General features: G+C 32.5%; 1 protein-coding gene across 1 annotated transcript; it reads right to left on the reverse strand.

The window, feature by feature from the left end:
• Positions 1-12,557: 12,557 nt before the first annotated feature.
• LOC131598177 (uncharacterized) lies at positions 12,558-12,881 on the reverse strand. The gene has a single exon (XM_058870803.1). The coding sequence runs from the start codon at positions 12,879-12,881 to the stop codon at positions 12,558-12,560; it is 324 nt and encodes a 107-aa protein (XP_058726786.1).
• Between the last annotated feature and the right edge of the window lie 1,174 nt (positions 12,882-14,055).

Raw genomic sequence — 14,055 nt, forward strand, 5'->3', positions numbered from 1 at the left:
AAATAATTCTTCTAAACTTTTTTTCGATAACCTTTATTTTAGGTTGCTCCAAATAGTATAATGTAATATAAACTTAAAGATAGTGTTACGAATAAACTTTAACGCCATATTAATTAATATAATATTAATATTATATTAAAGAAACATAGTAAAAAATTAAAGTATATTATTTTTAACTTTTTGTTTTCCATCAGGGATTTTATTTTTCTTTTTTTAATGTTTCTTTTCTCATCATTAATGTAAAAGTTATACGATCATTAATTTAAAAGATAGAGGTACGAATAATCCTCTTTTATTGGAAAAACAATTCAAATTTGATATACCTCTTTCAATTTTCAGTCACTCCTTGTTAATCCTCAAAGTTCTCAAGGAAATGATATACCTCTGTCAAACACTTGTTTAGATGAATAGTCAAATATGTAAAGTAACTTCAAGCCATCAGAAAAATCGGATATCCTTCCCGTGACCAAACAACCAGATGGAATTTTCAGACGAGTTAGCTAATTAGTAAAAGAAATCACACTACAAAATTTTAATTTTTTAAATAGTAATATTAAGTCATAGTTCCGCCATGATTAAATGAAAATATTCAAAATAAACACCATTCTACATATTTTAAAAATATATTTTTCAATTATTTTAAAAAATAATTTTGTTAAAAATACATTGAAGATTTTTCTTATAAATAAAATTTTTTAGTCATATTTGAAGAGTTGAAAATGAAAATTTACATAATAAATAATCCAACGTGTTTAAAAATCATATTTTCAATTTAATAAAATTATTCTGCAAGTTAAGATATGACGTAAAAATTAAATTTGGTCTCCTTTTGCCTTTTATTTTCTTTTGGAATACTATATTGCTTAGGTTATCGTATTGTTAACCATCATGGCATGTTATATTGGTTCAGACTATTTGATGCAAGGTACACTTGCTGATCTCCACTTTCCATTAAATTCATCTTGAATCTTGAACTGACTTAGACGTTGGAGTTCTAACATTGCATGTCTTATTTGACATGTGACTATACACACGGGAGGGGCTGAACCGAGATTTTAAGTGGGCTCATCTCAAACATGGGAGAGATTTTAGTCTGGGCTAAACTTACGAACCGAGACAGTGTTTTAACAGGCTAACCAAGAATCTATGAGATTTTTAAATTGGGCACAGCTTACAAACCAATTTAAGGATTATAAAGGATAGCCACGAACCAACTTAAGATTTTAATACCAAGATGATCTCACACTTGATTTTGTAATTGGATCAACACCATTCTTTAGTCTTCTCACCCGTCTGTATCCATTAATGATAAACTGCGGGGATTATATTAATAAAAACCTCTAGGTTACAAAAATGATAGAGAGAGAACCTTTAACCTCTCTCTAACCTAGTTTTTGTCTTTTTGCCATTTTTTCTCGAATGGCCCGGTGTTCTCAGGAAGAGAGTGATGGGTGGAGGAAGGTAGGGAGGAGGAAAAGGAGAAACTCTGGGTCAGGTTATTGGGATGTTGCCGGTAGAGGTGTGGGAAGGTTAGAGGGTGTTTCAACTACTTTCTTAACTGAATTTGGTGAAAAGTGGAAGGCTAGAGACCTTTTCTTTGAGTTAAAAGAGTTGGGAGACCTAGAGGAGGTGGTTGTCTCCCCCAGAAGAGATAGAAGGGGGAGGAGATTTGGTTTTGCTCGCTGTAAAGTTAGATAACATGGTTTTAGTTAGATAACATGGTTTTGGAAGGGAGGAAATTATATGCGAACTTGCCGAGGTTCCAGAGGCTTGCTAGGGTGCAAGAGAAGGTGCGTGGGAGTAAGGAGGTTGGATGTGTGTCTTATGTCGGGGAGAAGGGTGAGAGGTGTTTCAGAAGAGGCAATGTTTGTTTGGTTGACAACAGGTCCTTTAAGGAGGTTATGCTCAATGGGCATAAAGGAGGGACAAAGGAGGAAGAGGTGTTCAAACCGTTGTGGTTCAGAACCGAGAAAGAAGAGTTAAGAAGATATGAACAGGCTTATATTGGGTAAGTGAAGGATCCAGGGGTAGCTTTGTCCCTGAAGCAGCTTTTTATGGATGAAGGTATCTTTACTATTAGGGTCACTATTCTGGGACCTAATATGTGCATTCTGGAAGACCTGGTTAAAGGTGAAGTGGAGAGCTTTGTGGAAGAAAGGAAGAACTGGTGGGAGAATTGGTTTCTCAGCATTCGACCATGGAAACCAACTGACATGGATTTGGAGAGAATCTTATGGCTAAGAGTGATGGGGACACCTTGCCATGCATGGGGTGTGAGTTTCTTCAAGTTCATAGCCAACCAAAGAAAATCTTATGGCACGATGACATGGATTAATTCCGTCTGAATTTCCATGAAACTTTTCTTTTCTGTTTTGCAAAGGCTATAAAGGCTTTTCGATTTTTATAGCACTATAGAACATCGGATATTGATAGATCTGCTTTGAAAACCACAATGCTATCTTAGTTTTGCTATATTTGTGTTAAACACTATTTGCTGGGATTTATGATCGACAATACTGATTTGTGACTGTGTCGAGTAATATCAAATAGCGGCGCCATGGCTGCTATGGTGGATATACATGGCGGTTTTGGGACTCACCCCAATGGTAAATATTAGTGGTGGGAGCAATGCAGTTATAGTCTCAGCGTCAGACCATCGGACGTGTAGGTTTATTTTACTCTTTTTGTTGCAGAAAAATAGATAATCATTGGAAGTATGTTTACTATTCTACTTAATTCCTCACTATCTTATTAGTCATATATGTTTTGCAATGCTTGGTTGTTGTTTGTATGTTTTGCAATTCACGGTCCTTGCTTCTTGAGTCTAATTTATTTTCTTTTTTAGGTATGGAGCTTATCTAGGGGAACACTACTAAGAAGTATAGTTTTCCCTTCAATAATTAACGCAATTGCATTGGATCCAGTTGAACACGTCTTCTATGGTGGGAGTAGTGATGGAAAATATTTATTGCTGCACTCAACACTTGAAAGAATCGCTAATACTAATAATTATGGGAAGTATATCATTGTCTCATTTTCTAACCACATGTTATCTTTTCTCCTCTTACTTTTCAGATCTTGTCTCATTTGGCATCTATTATTTTTATGCTTTTCTCTATTGATTGATTAACCGGTTGATTGCTTCGGACTAACTTCTTCATTTTATCGGCAAGATATTTACTTGCTTAACATATGGCAAAGTTGGAGATTTCTTAAATTCTTGGTCTATAACTAATATTCTTGTCGCTAGACAAGAAATTGACTCAAGTAATCATACATTTAATTTACAAGCATCAACAATAAAGCATTGAGCTTATTTACTCCTTCTAGAAATATTTGCAAATTCATGGGATGAAGATTTAGAAAAAAAAGACTCTTATCAACCCAAGTGGTAGCAACGGATGTTTCATACCACAATTCTAATGTTATGTCTAATCATATTAAGCAACTTCATATATTTATCACTCTTTCTGAGATTTAAAACATGTCTGATTTAGACTTATGTCACATCGACTTACAATTAATATCTATGTCAATAATGTCTTTATTAACTAATTCTAATTGTGATTTAACCTATGTTGTTAATCTTGAGTAGCGATGCGACATGATCAACCCCATAATCGGAGCAGCGCCGAAGTGGGATCCGGCGTGGCCGCTATTAACAACATAGAATTTGATATCTTTTTTCATTATGTCTCAGCAAAGTTGTTCAGTTACGGCTTCTAAAATCGGGATAGAGAAACTTAAACACGATTACGAAAGGCCAATGGATATGGATAAACAATGAAAGAAATGGATGAAAACTTGCATAAAATTGGTCTAAAGGAGCTATTAGACGATGGTCAAGCAAGAACCTTCGAAGAAGATCACAAATAAGACATACATGTTTTGTTTGCCAAACACGTTTTCAATTTGGAGGTAGATTTTTTATATCTCTAGCATCACAAGTTTTTCTTCGGCAAGTTAACTGTTTTTCTTTTATGGCTTTCTTACAAGATTGTGTTAATTTTTTCCTATAATTGAGAAGTCCTACTTATTTGTAATTCGATACTCTTGCTATTAATGAAAACCCGGTCTATTTTGTCCAGAAAGTCCTATTTACAATGTCCACTAGAGGGGACGAATGCTTTTTTCCGTTTTCCATTGAAAACATAAAAAACTTTGTTCAAGGTTTAGAACAAAGGTAAAATGTTTTACCTTACATGTGTGCAAATGATATTTTTTTAGTTCATGTTTATAAATTTAAACTTATCTAAAAATAAAACTTTGCACTAATGAAATTTTGTTATTGACATTTTGATGTGCTCATTCCTTATTATATGTGCACATGAAAACATCAATAACAAAATTCTATTATTAGTACAAACTTTTATTTTAAATACCATTTACACATGTAAGATAAAAATATTATACCTTTGTCCAAGACCCTGAAGAAAATTTTATATATTTCAATGAAAAATGCAAAAAGCAAGAGTCCACCTCCAACGATGGAGATTGGGAAGAGGATTTTCCCCACAAATTATATTGGACTTTGATTACAGCTAGAGGGTTGATTTGGCAGTTTGCTGTTTAAATATCAAAACACTACAATATTTATTGTCTTTGACAACACTCTTTTATCCAACATGTAAAAAAATGTAACCAAAAATAATATAGGGGACAATTTTTAAACTTTAACAATAAAATTTGTCTAGCAATAGGTTATAAGCATCCCTTATTCTATCTTTAGGGACGTTTATCTAATATTGATATAGTTCTAACAAAAATATACATTTATTTATTGTTGCTATTAGAATTAACTCTTCTAAATTTTTAGTGTTAAACTTTATTTCAGTTTCCTTCCGGATAGTATAATGTAATTTAATTTAATAATAAATAATATAATATATATTAATATATTTTGTTTTACATAGAGACTATGGTTTGTAGGTGGTCTTTTTGCGGCAAAATTACTTATCCAAATTTTTCTTTTTAGGAGTTTATTAAGGATCTGTTGCTTTTTATCTCGTAATGTTAATTGGTTGTAATTTTCACTTTTTTTTCGGGTTTTCCCGTCTTTTCGCGTAATAGTTCTCCCTATTAATATATCTTGCTTACACAAGAAAAAATTTTTGTTTTCGTTCCAATTTCAATTATATAATATAACGACTTTTATCACAAATAAGTCATTCAAATTTAATATATATATATATATATATATATATATATATATATATATATATATATATGAGAATGGTATATTTATATGAGAAAATGAGAATAAATTACAGCCATTAGATCAATTTGTAAGATTGAGATTAACTCACAATCTTAAAAATATCAGTTTCCTCAAAATTTACATGATTTCTCTCTCTTCATCCCGGAATTCACTCTTCCTTCTCCAATTTTATCTCTTCTCATATGAATCACTTTGTTCATCTAATCAATTTTAATGGATTCTATACGTTCTGTTTTAATATTAAAGTTACCCAATTTCAATTTGATACTAAAATAATAAACTTTGGAGCTTGATACCGTTAACTTTTGGAGTTTTATACTGCTACTTATGCTACTTATGCTGAAGTTTGTGTTAAAGGCCAATGTTGCTGTTATAGACTGTATTGTTCAGGGCTGCTGAGAGATACTTTTAATTTTTCAGTCTTCAAATGTAGTTTTTATTAAGCGTAATTTAGTTGTTGTTGTTCATAGTTTAGTTAATTTATCAAAAATGTGTGGTAGTAACTTGGATGGGTCTGTCCCAACTCAAGCTAAATTTTCCTATGATGTAATCTTGTAATAAATTATCATGTAAATATTTCATCTATTTTTCTATTGAAATCGTGGATTGAGACTTTGAACTTACTAAGCAATTTTATGGGATTTTAATATCATTTGGCACAAGTTGATAATTATCTACTGTCATATTGGATTGAAAATGACAGTAGCTACATTTAGAGTGAAATTGGCATAATTTTGTAGCATCAAAGTTTATTAAGGATTCAATCACTTGTACATATAAATGTAGCTTACTTCTACTATGCAAAATTGTGTGAGTTTAGAGAATCCATTATCTATGTCTAAACAATCCATTCTTTGAGTCAAACTACATCTAGTCGACTGGGATACAAAAGGGCAAAACAGTTTGTTAAGCTCAAAAGCGCCGAGGGCCCTAGCTAGAAGAAAGCAAAGGCCCACAAATTCAAACGAATCGGTAATATCACGAGAAGTGAGAAGTTTTAGAGGAAAATAGCATATGAATGGAGAACGGGGGCCTTATGAAGGAAAGTTATAAGAAGCGAATATGGAGTCCTAAGTGGATCGAGAAACCTCCACAAAGTAGTTGATTTTATGCACTATAAATAAAGAACTCGGTACAAAGTTTAAGAGGTTCACAATTTTACAAACGCCTACACGCTAAACACTCAGAGTACCCAAGCGACGATCGAAATAAGGCAAGCAAAAGCTATGTATGTTAGAACCACTTAATTTTTCTGCAAATTTTAATATCATGTCTTTTTCATTCAAACTTATTTGTTTTCCTTACAAGTTTTTGCTTAAACATTGCCATTGATTGTAATTTCGAATTTCGTGAAGATTCGAGGTCGTGTCGAACACATTATTTTACAAAGAAGACACTTAACACCTAGAAAAAACTCTTTGATAATACAAGTGTTTTTCTGAGATTCACTGGTCGATCTCGCAAGTGACCTTTAAAAAGAGACCAGCGAAGTTTACCACTTTCCAAGGTAAACATTTGGATGACATTTTTGGTCCGAAACCTCCGAACCCGGTCCGCTGCCTACTCATTGACGGATTTATATGAGAAACACCTTTGTTCCCACCTCAATTTCAAATTTATTCTCTTACAACTTTGTATAAAGAAATTACACTTAAAAGTTATATTATTTAAAAAATAGTACTACAATCATCCTAAAGTAAGTGTCTTATTCAAATAAAGCCCTGGTCTTATGGTCCTATTTTTAAGGATTAGCTACGTTAGAATTTCCATAAAATGCGAATTTTCTGTTTTGCCTCAGTACTTCTATAAATACCTTGCATTGTTAACCTTCATGGCATGCACTATTCTGCATGTTATATTGTTTCAGACTATTTGATGATTCGAGAAGCTGGGATGCCGAAAGAATAGCTACTACTATGGGAAGCATATCATTGATTCATTTTCTAACCACAGGTTATCTTTTCTCCTTTCATTTTTCCTTTCCCTTTTAGCATCTACGATTTTTATGCTTTTTCTCTTTATTTTTTTTTTGTAAGCAAGCAATTCATTAATGAAGGAGAACCCAAGTTCTCAACCGAACTTACAAAAAAGCAAAAGGGGCGACAAACGAAACGCCCCGAGAAGAAATTAACCTCCAATTACAACTTATGAAAAGAAAAGCAAAGGATCTTTGCTAAAATTATAAAAGTCACATTTGGGAAGGCTAATTTTTCCTATAGCCAACCATTTCCATGCCGTAATCTTAGCGTTCCAAACTATATCGTCGACGTTCCACTTATCGTTTCTGAACACGATGCCGTTCCTAACCATCCAGATATTTCAACAAGTGGCCATCCACAAAACCCCTTCTTTTCTTTTCCTCACTCTTTTGAATTTGGAATACCCATGCCATCTCATGAAGCTTTCCTTAATGCTAGAACACTTGTCCACCTTCCATCCGATCCAATCCGCCATATCCTTCCACACCAAGGAAGCTACGACACAGTCCAAAAAAAGATGCTCGATTGATTCATCACATTCACCACAAAAACAGCAGCAGGTCGAAGAATTAAGACCACGGATCTGAAGCGCCACTCGGGTGGGAAGCCTATTAAAAAAACTCCTCCAAACAAAAGCCTTAACCTTAATAGCAAGGCAGTTACTTGCTTAACATATGGCAAAGTTGGAGATTTGCTAATTTCTGGGGTGTGAGGATGGAATAGTTCGTGTTTGGAACCCTAAAGGTATGACATTAACCTTACTGTTCTAGTTTATTCCAATATTTTAAAAACCAAATTGAAGATCGAATTGATAAAGTCAATGAGTCACGTGATTCAATTAGTTTAATAAATTCAACCACAATTGATCTGGATTGTTCTGTCTGATTGTTAAAATATTGAGTTATTTTCATTTTTATAAGCAAGCTTACAAAATCAAATTCATACCATTTTAATATTTATCTAGAAGAGTGAAGTTGACAAGTGTTGAACTTTAGATAACATGACAAAATGATTTTTAACATCATGTCCAAGGATAGTTTCTTGGACAACCATTAAAAGGAAAATGAATAGTTTAATATTCTTTCTCCATTATTCACGTTGCAAATCAATAACATGGTTAGTAATCAAAGTTCGATCTATTTTGTTGGAAATCCTCTTCATAATGTCTATCATAAGAAAGGGATTTTTGTTTTTTTTCATTTCTCATTAGAAACATACAAAATTTTCTACAAGATCTTAGATAAATGTAAAACGTTTATGTGTTTGGAAAGTGTATTTTTTTTTAGTTCATGTTTGCCAGTTTTAATTTACCTAAAGATTAAAGTTTACACTAATAAAATCAATAAAATTTTAGCCATAAATGTTTACAAAAGGCTTGAAAAACAACTTAGTCATCAATATAGTTTTAGCCATCAATCTTTTAGTGAATTATACCAACATTTCCATAACACTGTCTATCAAGTTTGGGTTTATGAAAAACATACGAATGATGAATATTACGTTTGTCATGTGAAAGAATATGACACACGGAATAATATATTTGGTAAATAATAAGAGGTGTTCATGATGGAATCTACGCGAAGCATATTATATTGAACGCCTCTTGTTGTCTCCCTATTATATTGTTCTGCCTGTCGTATTCTTCTACTGACAAATATAATATTCATCATGTATATGTTATTTATAATTCCTGACTTGATATACATGTTGTGGAAATGTCAATGTTTCCTAACTATATTATTTTGTATTTTCATTTTTTTACAAAGCTTACAAAATCAAATTCATACCATTTTAATATTTATCTAGAAGAGTGAAGTTGACAAGTGTTGAACTTTAAAAAACATGATAAAATGAATTATAACATCATGTCCAAGGATAGTAGATTGGACAACCATAAAAGGAAAATGAATAGTTTAATATTACTTCTCCATTGTTCACGTAGAAAATCAATAATATGGTTAGTAATCAAAGTTCAATATATTTTGTTGGAAGTCCTCTTCATAGTGTCTATCATAAGAAAGGGATTTTTGTTTTTTGCATTTCTAATTAAAAACATATAAAATTTTCTACAAGATCTTAGATAAATGTAAAACGTTTATATCTTACAAGTGAGCAAAGTGTGTATTTTTAGTTCATGTTTGTCAGTTTTAATTTACCTAAAGTTTGCACTAATAATGGAATTTTATAATTTGATGTTTTGATGTGCAACTTAGCCATCAATGTAATTTTAGCCATCAACCGTTGTTATCTTACCTGTGTGCAAAGTGAATTTTTTTAGTTCATGTTTGTCAGTTTTAAGTTACCTACATATAAAAGTTTGCAGTAATAATAGAATTTTTTTATTGATGTTTTGATGTGCTCTTCCTTAGATTTGTAAAAAATTCAATAAAATCTTTTCATTAATGTTTACAAAAGGCTGGAAATGTAATTTAGCCTTAAAAAAAAATTAGCCATCAATCTTTAAGTTAATTACACCAACATTTCCCCAACACTGTCTATCAAGTTTGGGTTTACGGAAAACATACCAACGATGAATATTACGTTTGTCATGTGAGAGAATATGACACACGAAATAATATTTTTGGCAAATAATAAGAGGAGTTCATGATGGAATCTACTCGAAACATATTATCATGAACTCCTTTGGTTGTTTCCCAAAGATATTGTTCCGCCTGTCGTATTCTCCTACTGACAAATATAATATCCATCATTTATATGTTATTTATGATTCCTAACTTGATAAACATGTTGTGGAAATGTTAATGTGATTCATTAAAATATTTAGAACAATCAAATACCTTTTGAGATTATTTAGCAAGCGATGTTGCGTCATCCAATATTTATTAACATCGTGATCTCTGACGTTGCGTCATCCATTGCTCAACATCTGGACTTCTAAGTTGAATTTCAAGACTTTTGTAAGCATAATTGATAAAATTATATTAATTTTTTACAACTCTAAGAAAGGAGCATTTCATGAGAGAAGAAAGTGTGAGTTTTTCACTATAAGTTACCCTTATCTAATTAAGAACAAAAAGAGAGAAGAATGTCATACGGGTCAGATTTGGCTTCAAGTGTCATATATGCTACTGATTTCCATGTATTACTTTCTTCAGGGTCATCTTTGTTAGGCTCTTATGTGAGAAAGGGGATAACCATTTTTTCTAAGCACTTAGTATCCACATCAAAAGCACTTAGTATCCACATCTGCTTGAATATGATATGTAATTTTCCAAATATCACTTCTTAAATATATGCAATTTAGGTTTGTTGTATCTTTAACTAGTAATTTCTTGGTTATCTTTATGCAGTTAATATTTTCTTGCTCTTGTGCTTTTTCATTTTTGGTTGATTGACGATGGTAGTGTCACTCTACTATAAGTACATCAGAAATCATATTATCTGTCAGTTTGATATAAGATTCTTGTTATAACTTGACAAAACAATCTTCCCATGAGTCATTCATCAATGTTGTTGTGTCTTGTCTTCATTCCACGCCGTGGATTTTAACTGCAACCAAGTTAATGGATTGCAATTGCTTAATTGTGTTGTTCCTTCAAAATATTTAAAATGCAATTGTAGAGTTATATTTTTATGTTTGTTTATTTTAAGTATGGTCCATCTCGTTTTTCATTGTTTCCTCGTGTTCTTATTAGTTCTATCATCTTATTAAGTATTACCATTTTCATGTTTTCTATTATGCTTAGTTAAACAACTCTGCTGAACTCTTCTAAGATTGCTAAAAGAAAGGTAATATCTGCATTTTGTCCTTTTTAAGTTGGATATGGCAACTTCTTTTTCCCTTTTTCTTTTATCGTTTTAACTAATACTTAAAACAGAGGGTTGTTGTGTTACATGATGTTATAGAGATTTAGATTTAGATTGTTATGAAGTAACCAATTTGACAGATTTAGATTGTTATGAAGTACATTACAATATCACATTACTTTTAACTTTCAAACAACCAAAACAGGAAGGGTTACTTATGAATTTGAAATGTTTCTACATTAATGCCTCTTTCAAAATTGACAGCGGGTTATGTAGTTTACAAGGCTTCATCGTCCATCCTTCTCTACAATATTTCAAATGAAACTCAACTGCCATAAATGAGAGACAATCTCATTTATGCTATGGATAGCACTACTAGCCCCTCATCTTCTGATTCTGATAGTTCTCTTGTCAACAATACACAAAATCTGTGAGCTTATGCCTTTGTTTTGAACAAGAATTCTAATTCTACAAATGATTAAACATCTACGCCAACAAAAAATTTAAGTTCATCAAGGACACTCATTAAACACCGCTCACAATCTCAATATGCCAGTCCAATTCCAGAAGTTTTAATTTATCATAAATCTAATACAATTTCTTCGAGCCAAAAGCAATTGTCACCACGTAAGGACCTAGAAAAGAGTAGAAGACGATCTCTCACTTGAGCTAAGACTGCAGGTGCACATAAGATATACTTAAAAGGTGGTTCCACATAATTGTGTAATTTTGGAATTTCTTTTCAAGGATTTCAAATGATGTAGTATTCATATAAAACAACTAGACTAAAACCCGTGTGATGCGCGGTTGTAAATTAACTAATTTATTTTTTTATTAAATTTTAAATATTTTAAGAATTTATTTTCACAATAAATGAATACAAAATTTATATTACAATAATGTATAGTAAATTATAATCGTGACAATGCATATATATGAATTAATCACTAAAGACACATTTTATTTTAAAGAAAAATACATATTTATAAATTCAGGGTGACATTTGTAATTTAGTTTTGCAAATTTAAATAAGTATAAAGTGGTTTTTTTTTATTTTATTTTGTTTTGATTCACTTGTCCTTTTGGTACTTATCTTTGATTTAGATATTTGATTTTAAAATGTTAAATGTATATATTTATTTTTAGTGTAAAATAAAATTAAAAATTATTTTGTAATTATTATAAAATAAAACTTTTAATTATTGTATAAAAGTTATGTATATTTTATTAAACTTTAGTTATCTCGTGAATAAAGGATTGAAAATGCTAGTTTCAATATTAACTTAATTTTTATTAATGAGATTGTAAAAAAATTATTTGATTTTGTCATGATATTAATTGAAAAATGAGTTTTTTTTTTTTTTTTAATTTATTTAACTTTGTCATGATATAATTATTATTATTATGTCAATTGAAAGCCTGGAGTTTTTTTTATATATTTCTTTTATTTAGTTATCATTTAGACAAAAGTTTTAATTGTCCATTTGAAACACATCTAAATTATAAATAACAACTCATAAAATGAGTATTTTTTTTTTCAATAAGCAATTGTATTAAGAAATCGCACTAGGGGTGCAACCCTCACAACAAGATTACAAAGATTTGAAGCAACCTAGCGGTGTCATGTACCAATCAAAAAAACTAGAGGAAGAAGAAAACATATCCTTACTAGCCAACCAACTCCAAGAATAGAACATGACATTATAAGACACTACATCAAAACTATATTGGCTTTGCTCGAAAATGATAGCATTGCGCATTCGCCAAAGACTCCAAGAAGTAGCGATCCATATAGTGTTAATCCTCCTCCTATCAATTAGAGATTTCACCTTAGTTTGAATAGTTCCAAAATCCATGAACTCCTCCAGCGAGAGAACGGTCTCAACTTCTAACCACGAATAGATCCTACTCCACATCGTCTTGGAAACGTTGCAAAAAAAAGAACAAGTGAACCAACATTTCCGGATGGTTCCCGCAAAACACACACAACGGATTGGAAGAGGTAAGGGCGACCCCCTTGTTTGCAACAAATCCTTTAACGGAAGTCTAGCAATCAAAAGCCTCTAAGCAAAAATCTGAATCTTTGGAGGAATTAAAAGTTTCCACATATCATTCAACATACCTATCGTCGCAGCCTGCCAAGCACTAGTCTTCTCCCTAGAAAGATCCGCGGCTATGCTAGCCACTGTGAAAACGCCGCTGCTGTTCGGAGTCCAAATAAAGGAGTCTGCTACGCTGATGTTAGGGGCCATAGGATCTGCACTGCTGCTATTTACAACCGCACCGCTGCTGCTAGCACCCGAACCAGTACAGGCCGAAGCCAGCAGAACACCAAGAGTATCCCATTGATCCAAAACGACATTGCTGGACAGAATAACTGGACCAAAGTCAGCAGCCCCCATGAAACACTGGTTCTGCCAGCAAACCGAACCATCAGACCACGAAAAAGCCTCAGAAATGGAGCACAGTTTGTTAGACGACAAATCAAATAAATCCGGAAACCTCAAGCGAAAGGATTGATCACCACACCAAGAACTGTACCAAAATAAGATATGATTTCCTTTGTTGAACAAACCACGGACAAGACTCGAAAAACCTCCTTCTTCAGAATCCTCATTAACATCATTTAGTAAAACGTCCCGCCACCAAACGGAATCTTTCGCATTGAAAACTTCCCCAATAAGCACCTGCACTTTGAGCTTCGGGTCTTTGTATCTCACTTCCAAATAGCGTTGTCTTCCGTTAAAATCCTCCACTTCCACTTGAGAAGAAACACCTTGTTTATTTCGCCCACGTCTCTAATTCCCAAACCACCTTTGTCTCTAGACTTGCAAACAGTTTCCCAATTGACCCAATGAATACATCTTCTATTAACATCTCCGCACCAAAGAAAATTGCTAATGAGAATTCTCAATTCCTTAATGACCTTTACGGGCGCCTTATAGAAAGAGAACGTAAAAGTAGGAATCGCATTAAGCACCGCGTTTATGAGGGTCACTCTACCGCCTATAGAGACGATCTTACCTTTCTACGTGGAGAGCCTACCTTTGATGTTATTGATCACCTTCTCCCAAACTTTTCTACTTCTAG

Source organism: Vicia villosa, linkage group LG4 (genome assembly GCF_029867415.1).
Source record: "Vicia villosa cultivar HV-30 ecotype Madison, WI linkage group LG4, Vvil1.0, whole genome shotgun sequence".
NCBI classification, from domain to species: Eukaryota; Viridiplantae; Streptophyta; class Magnoliopsida; order Fabales; family Fabaceae; genus Vicia; species Vicia villosa.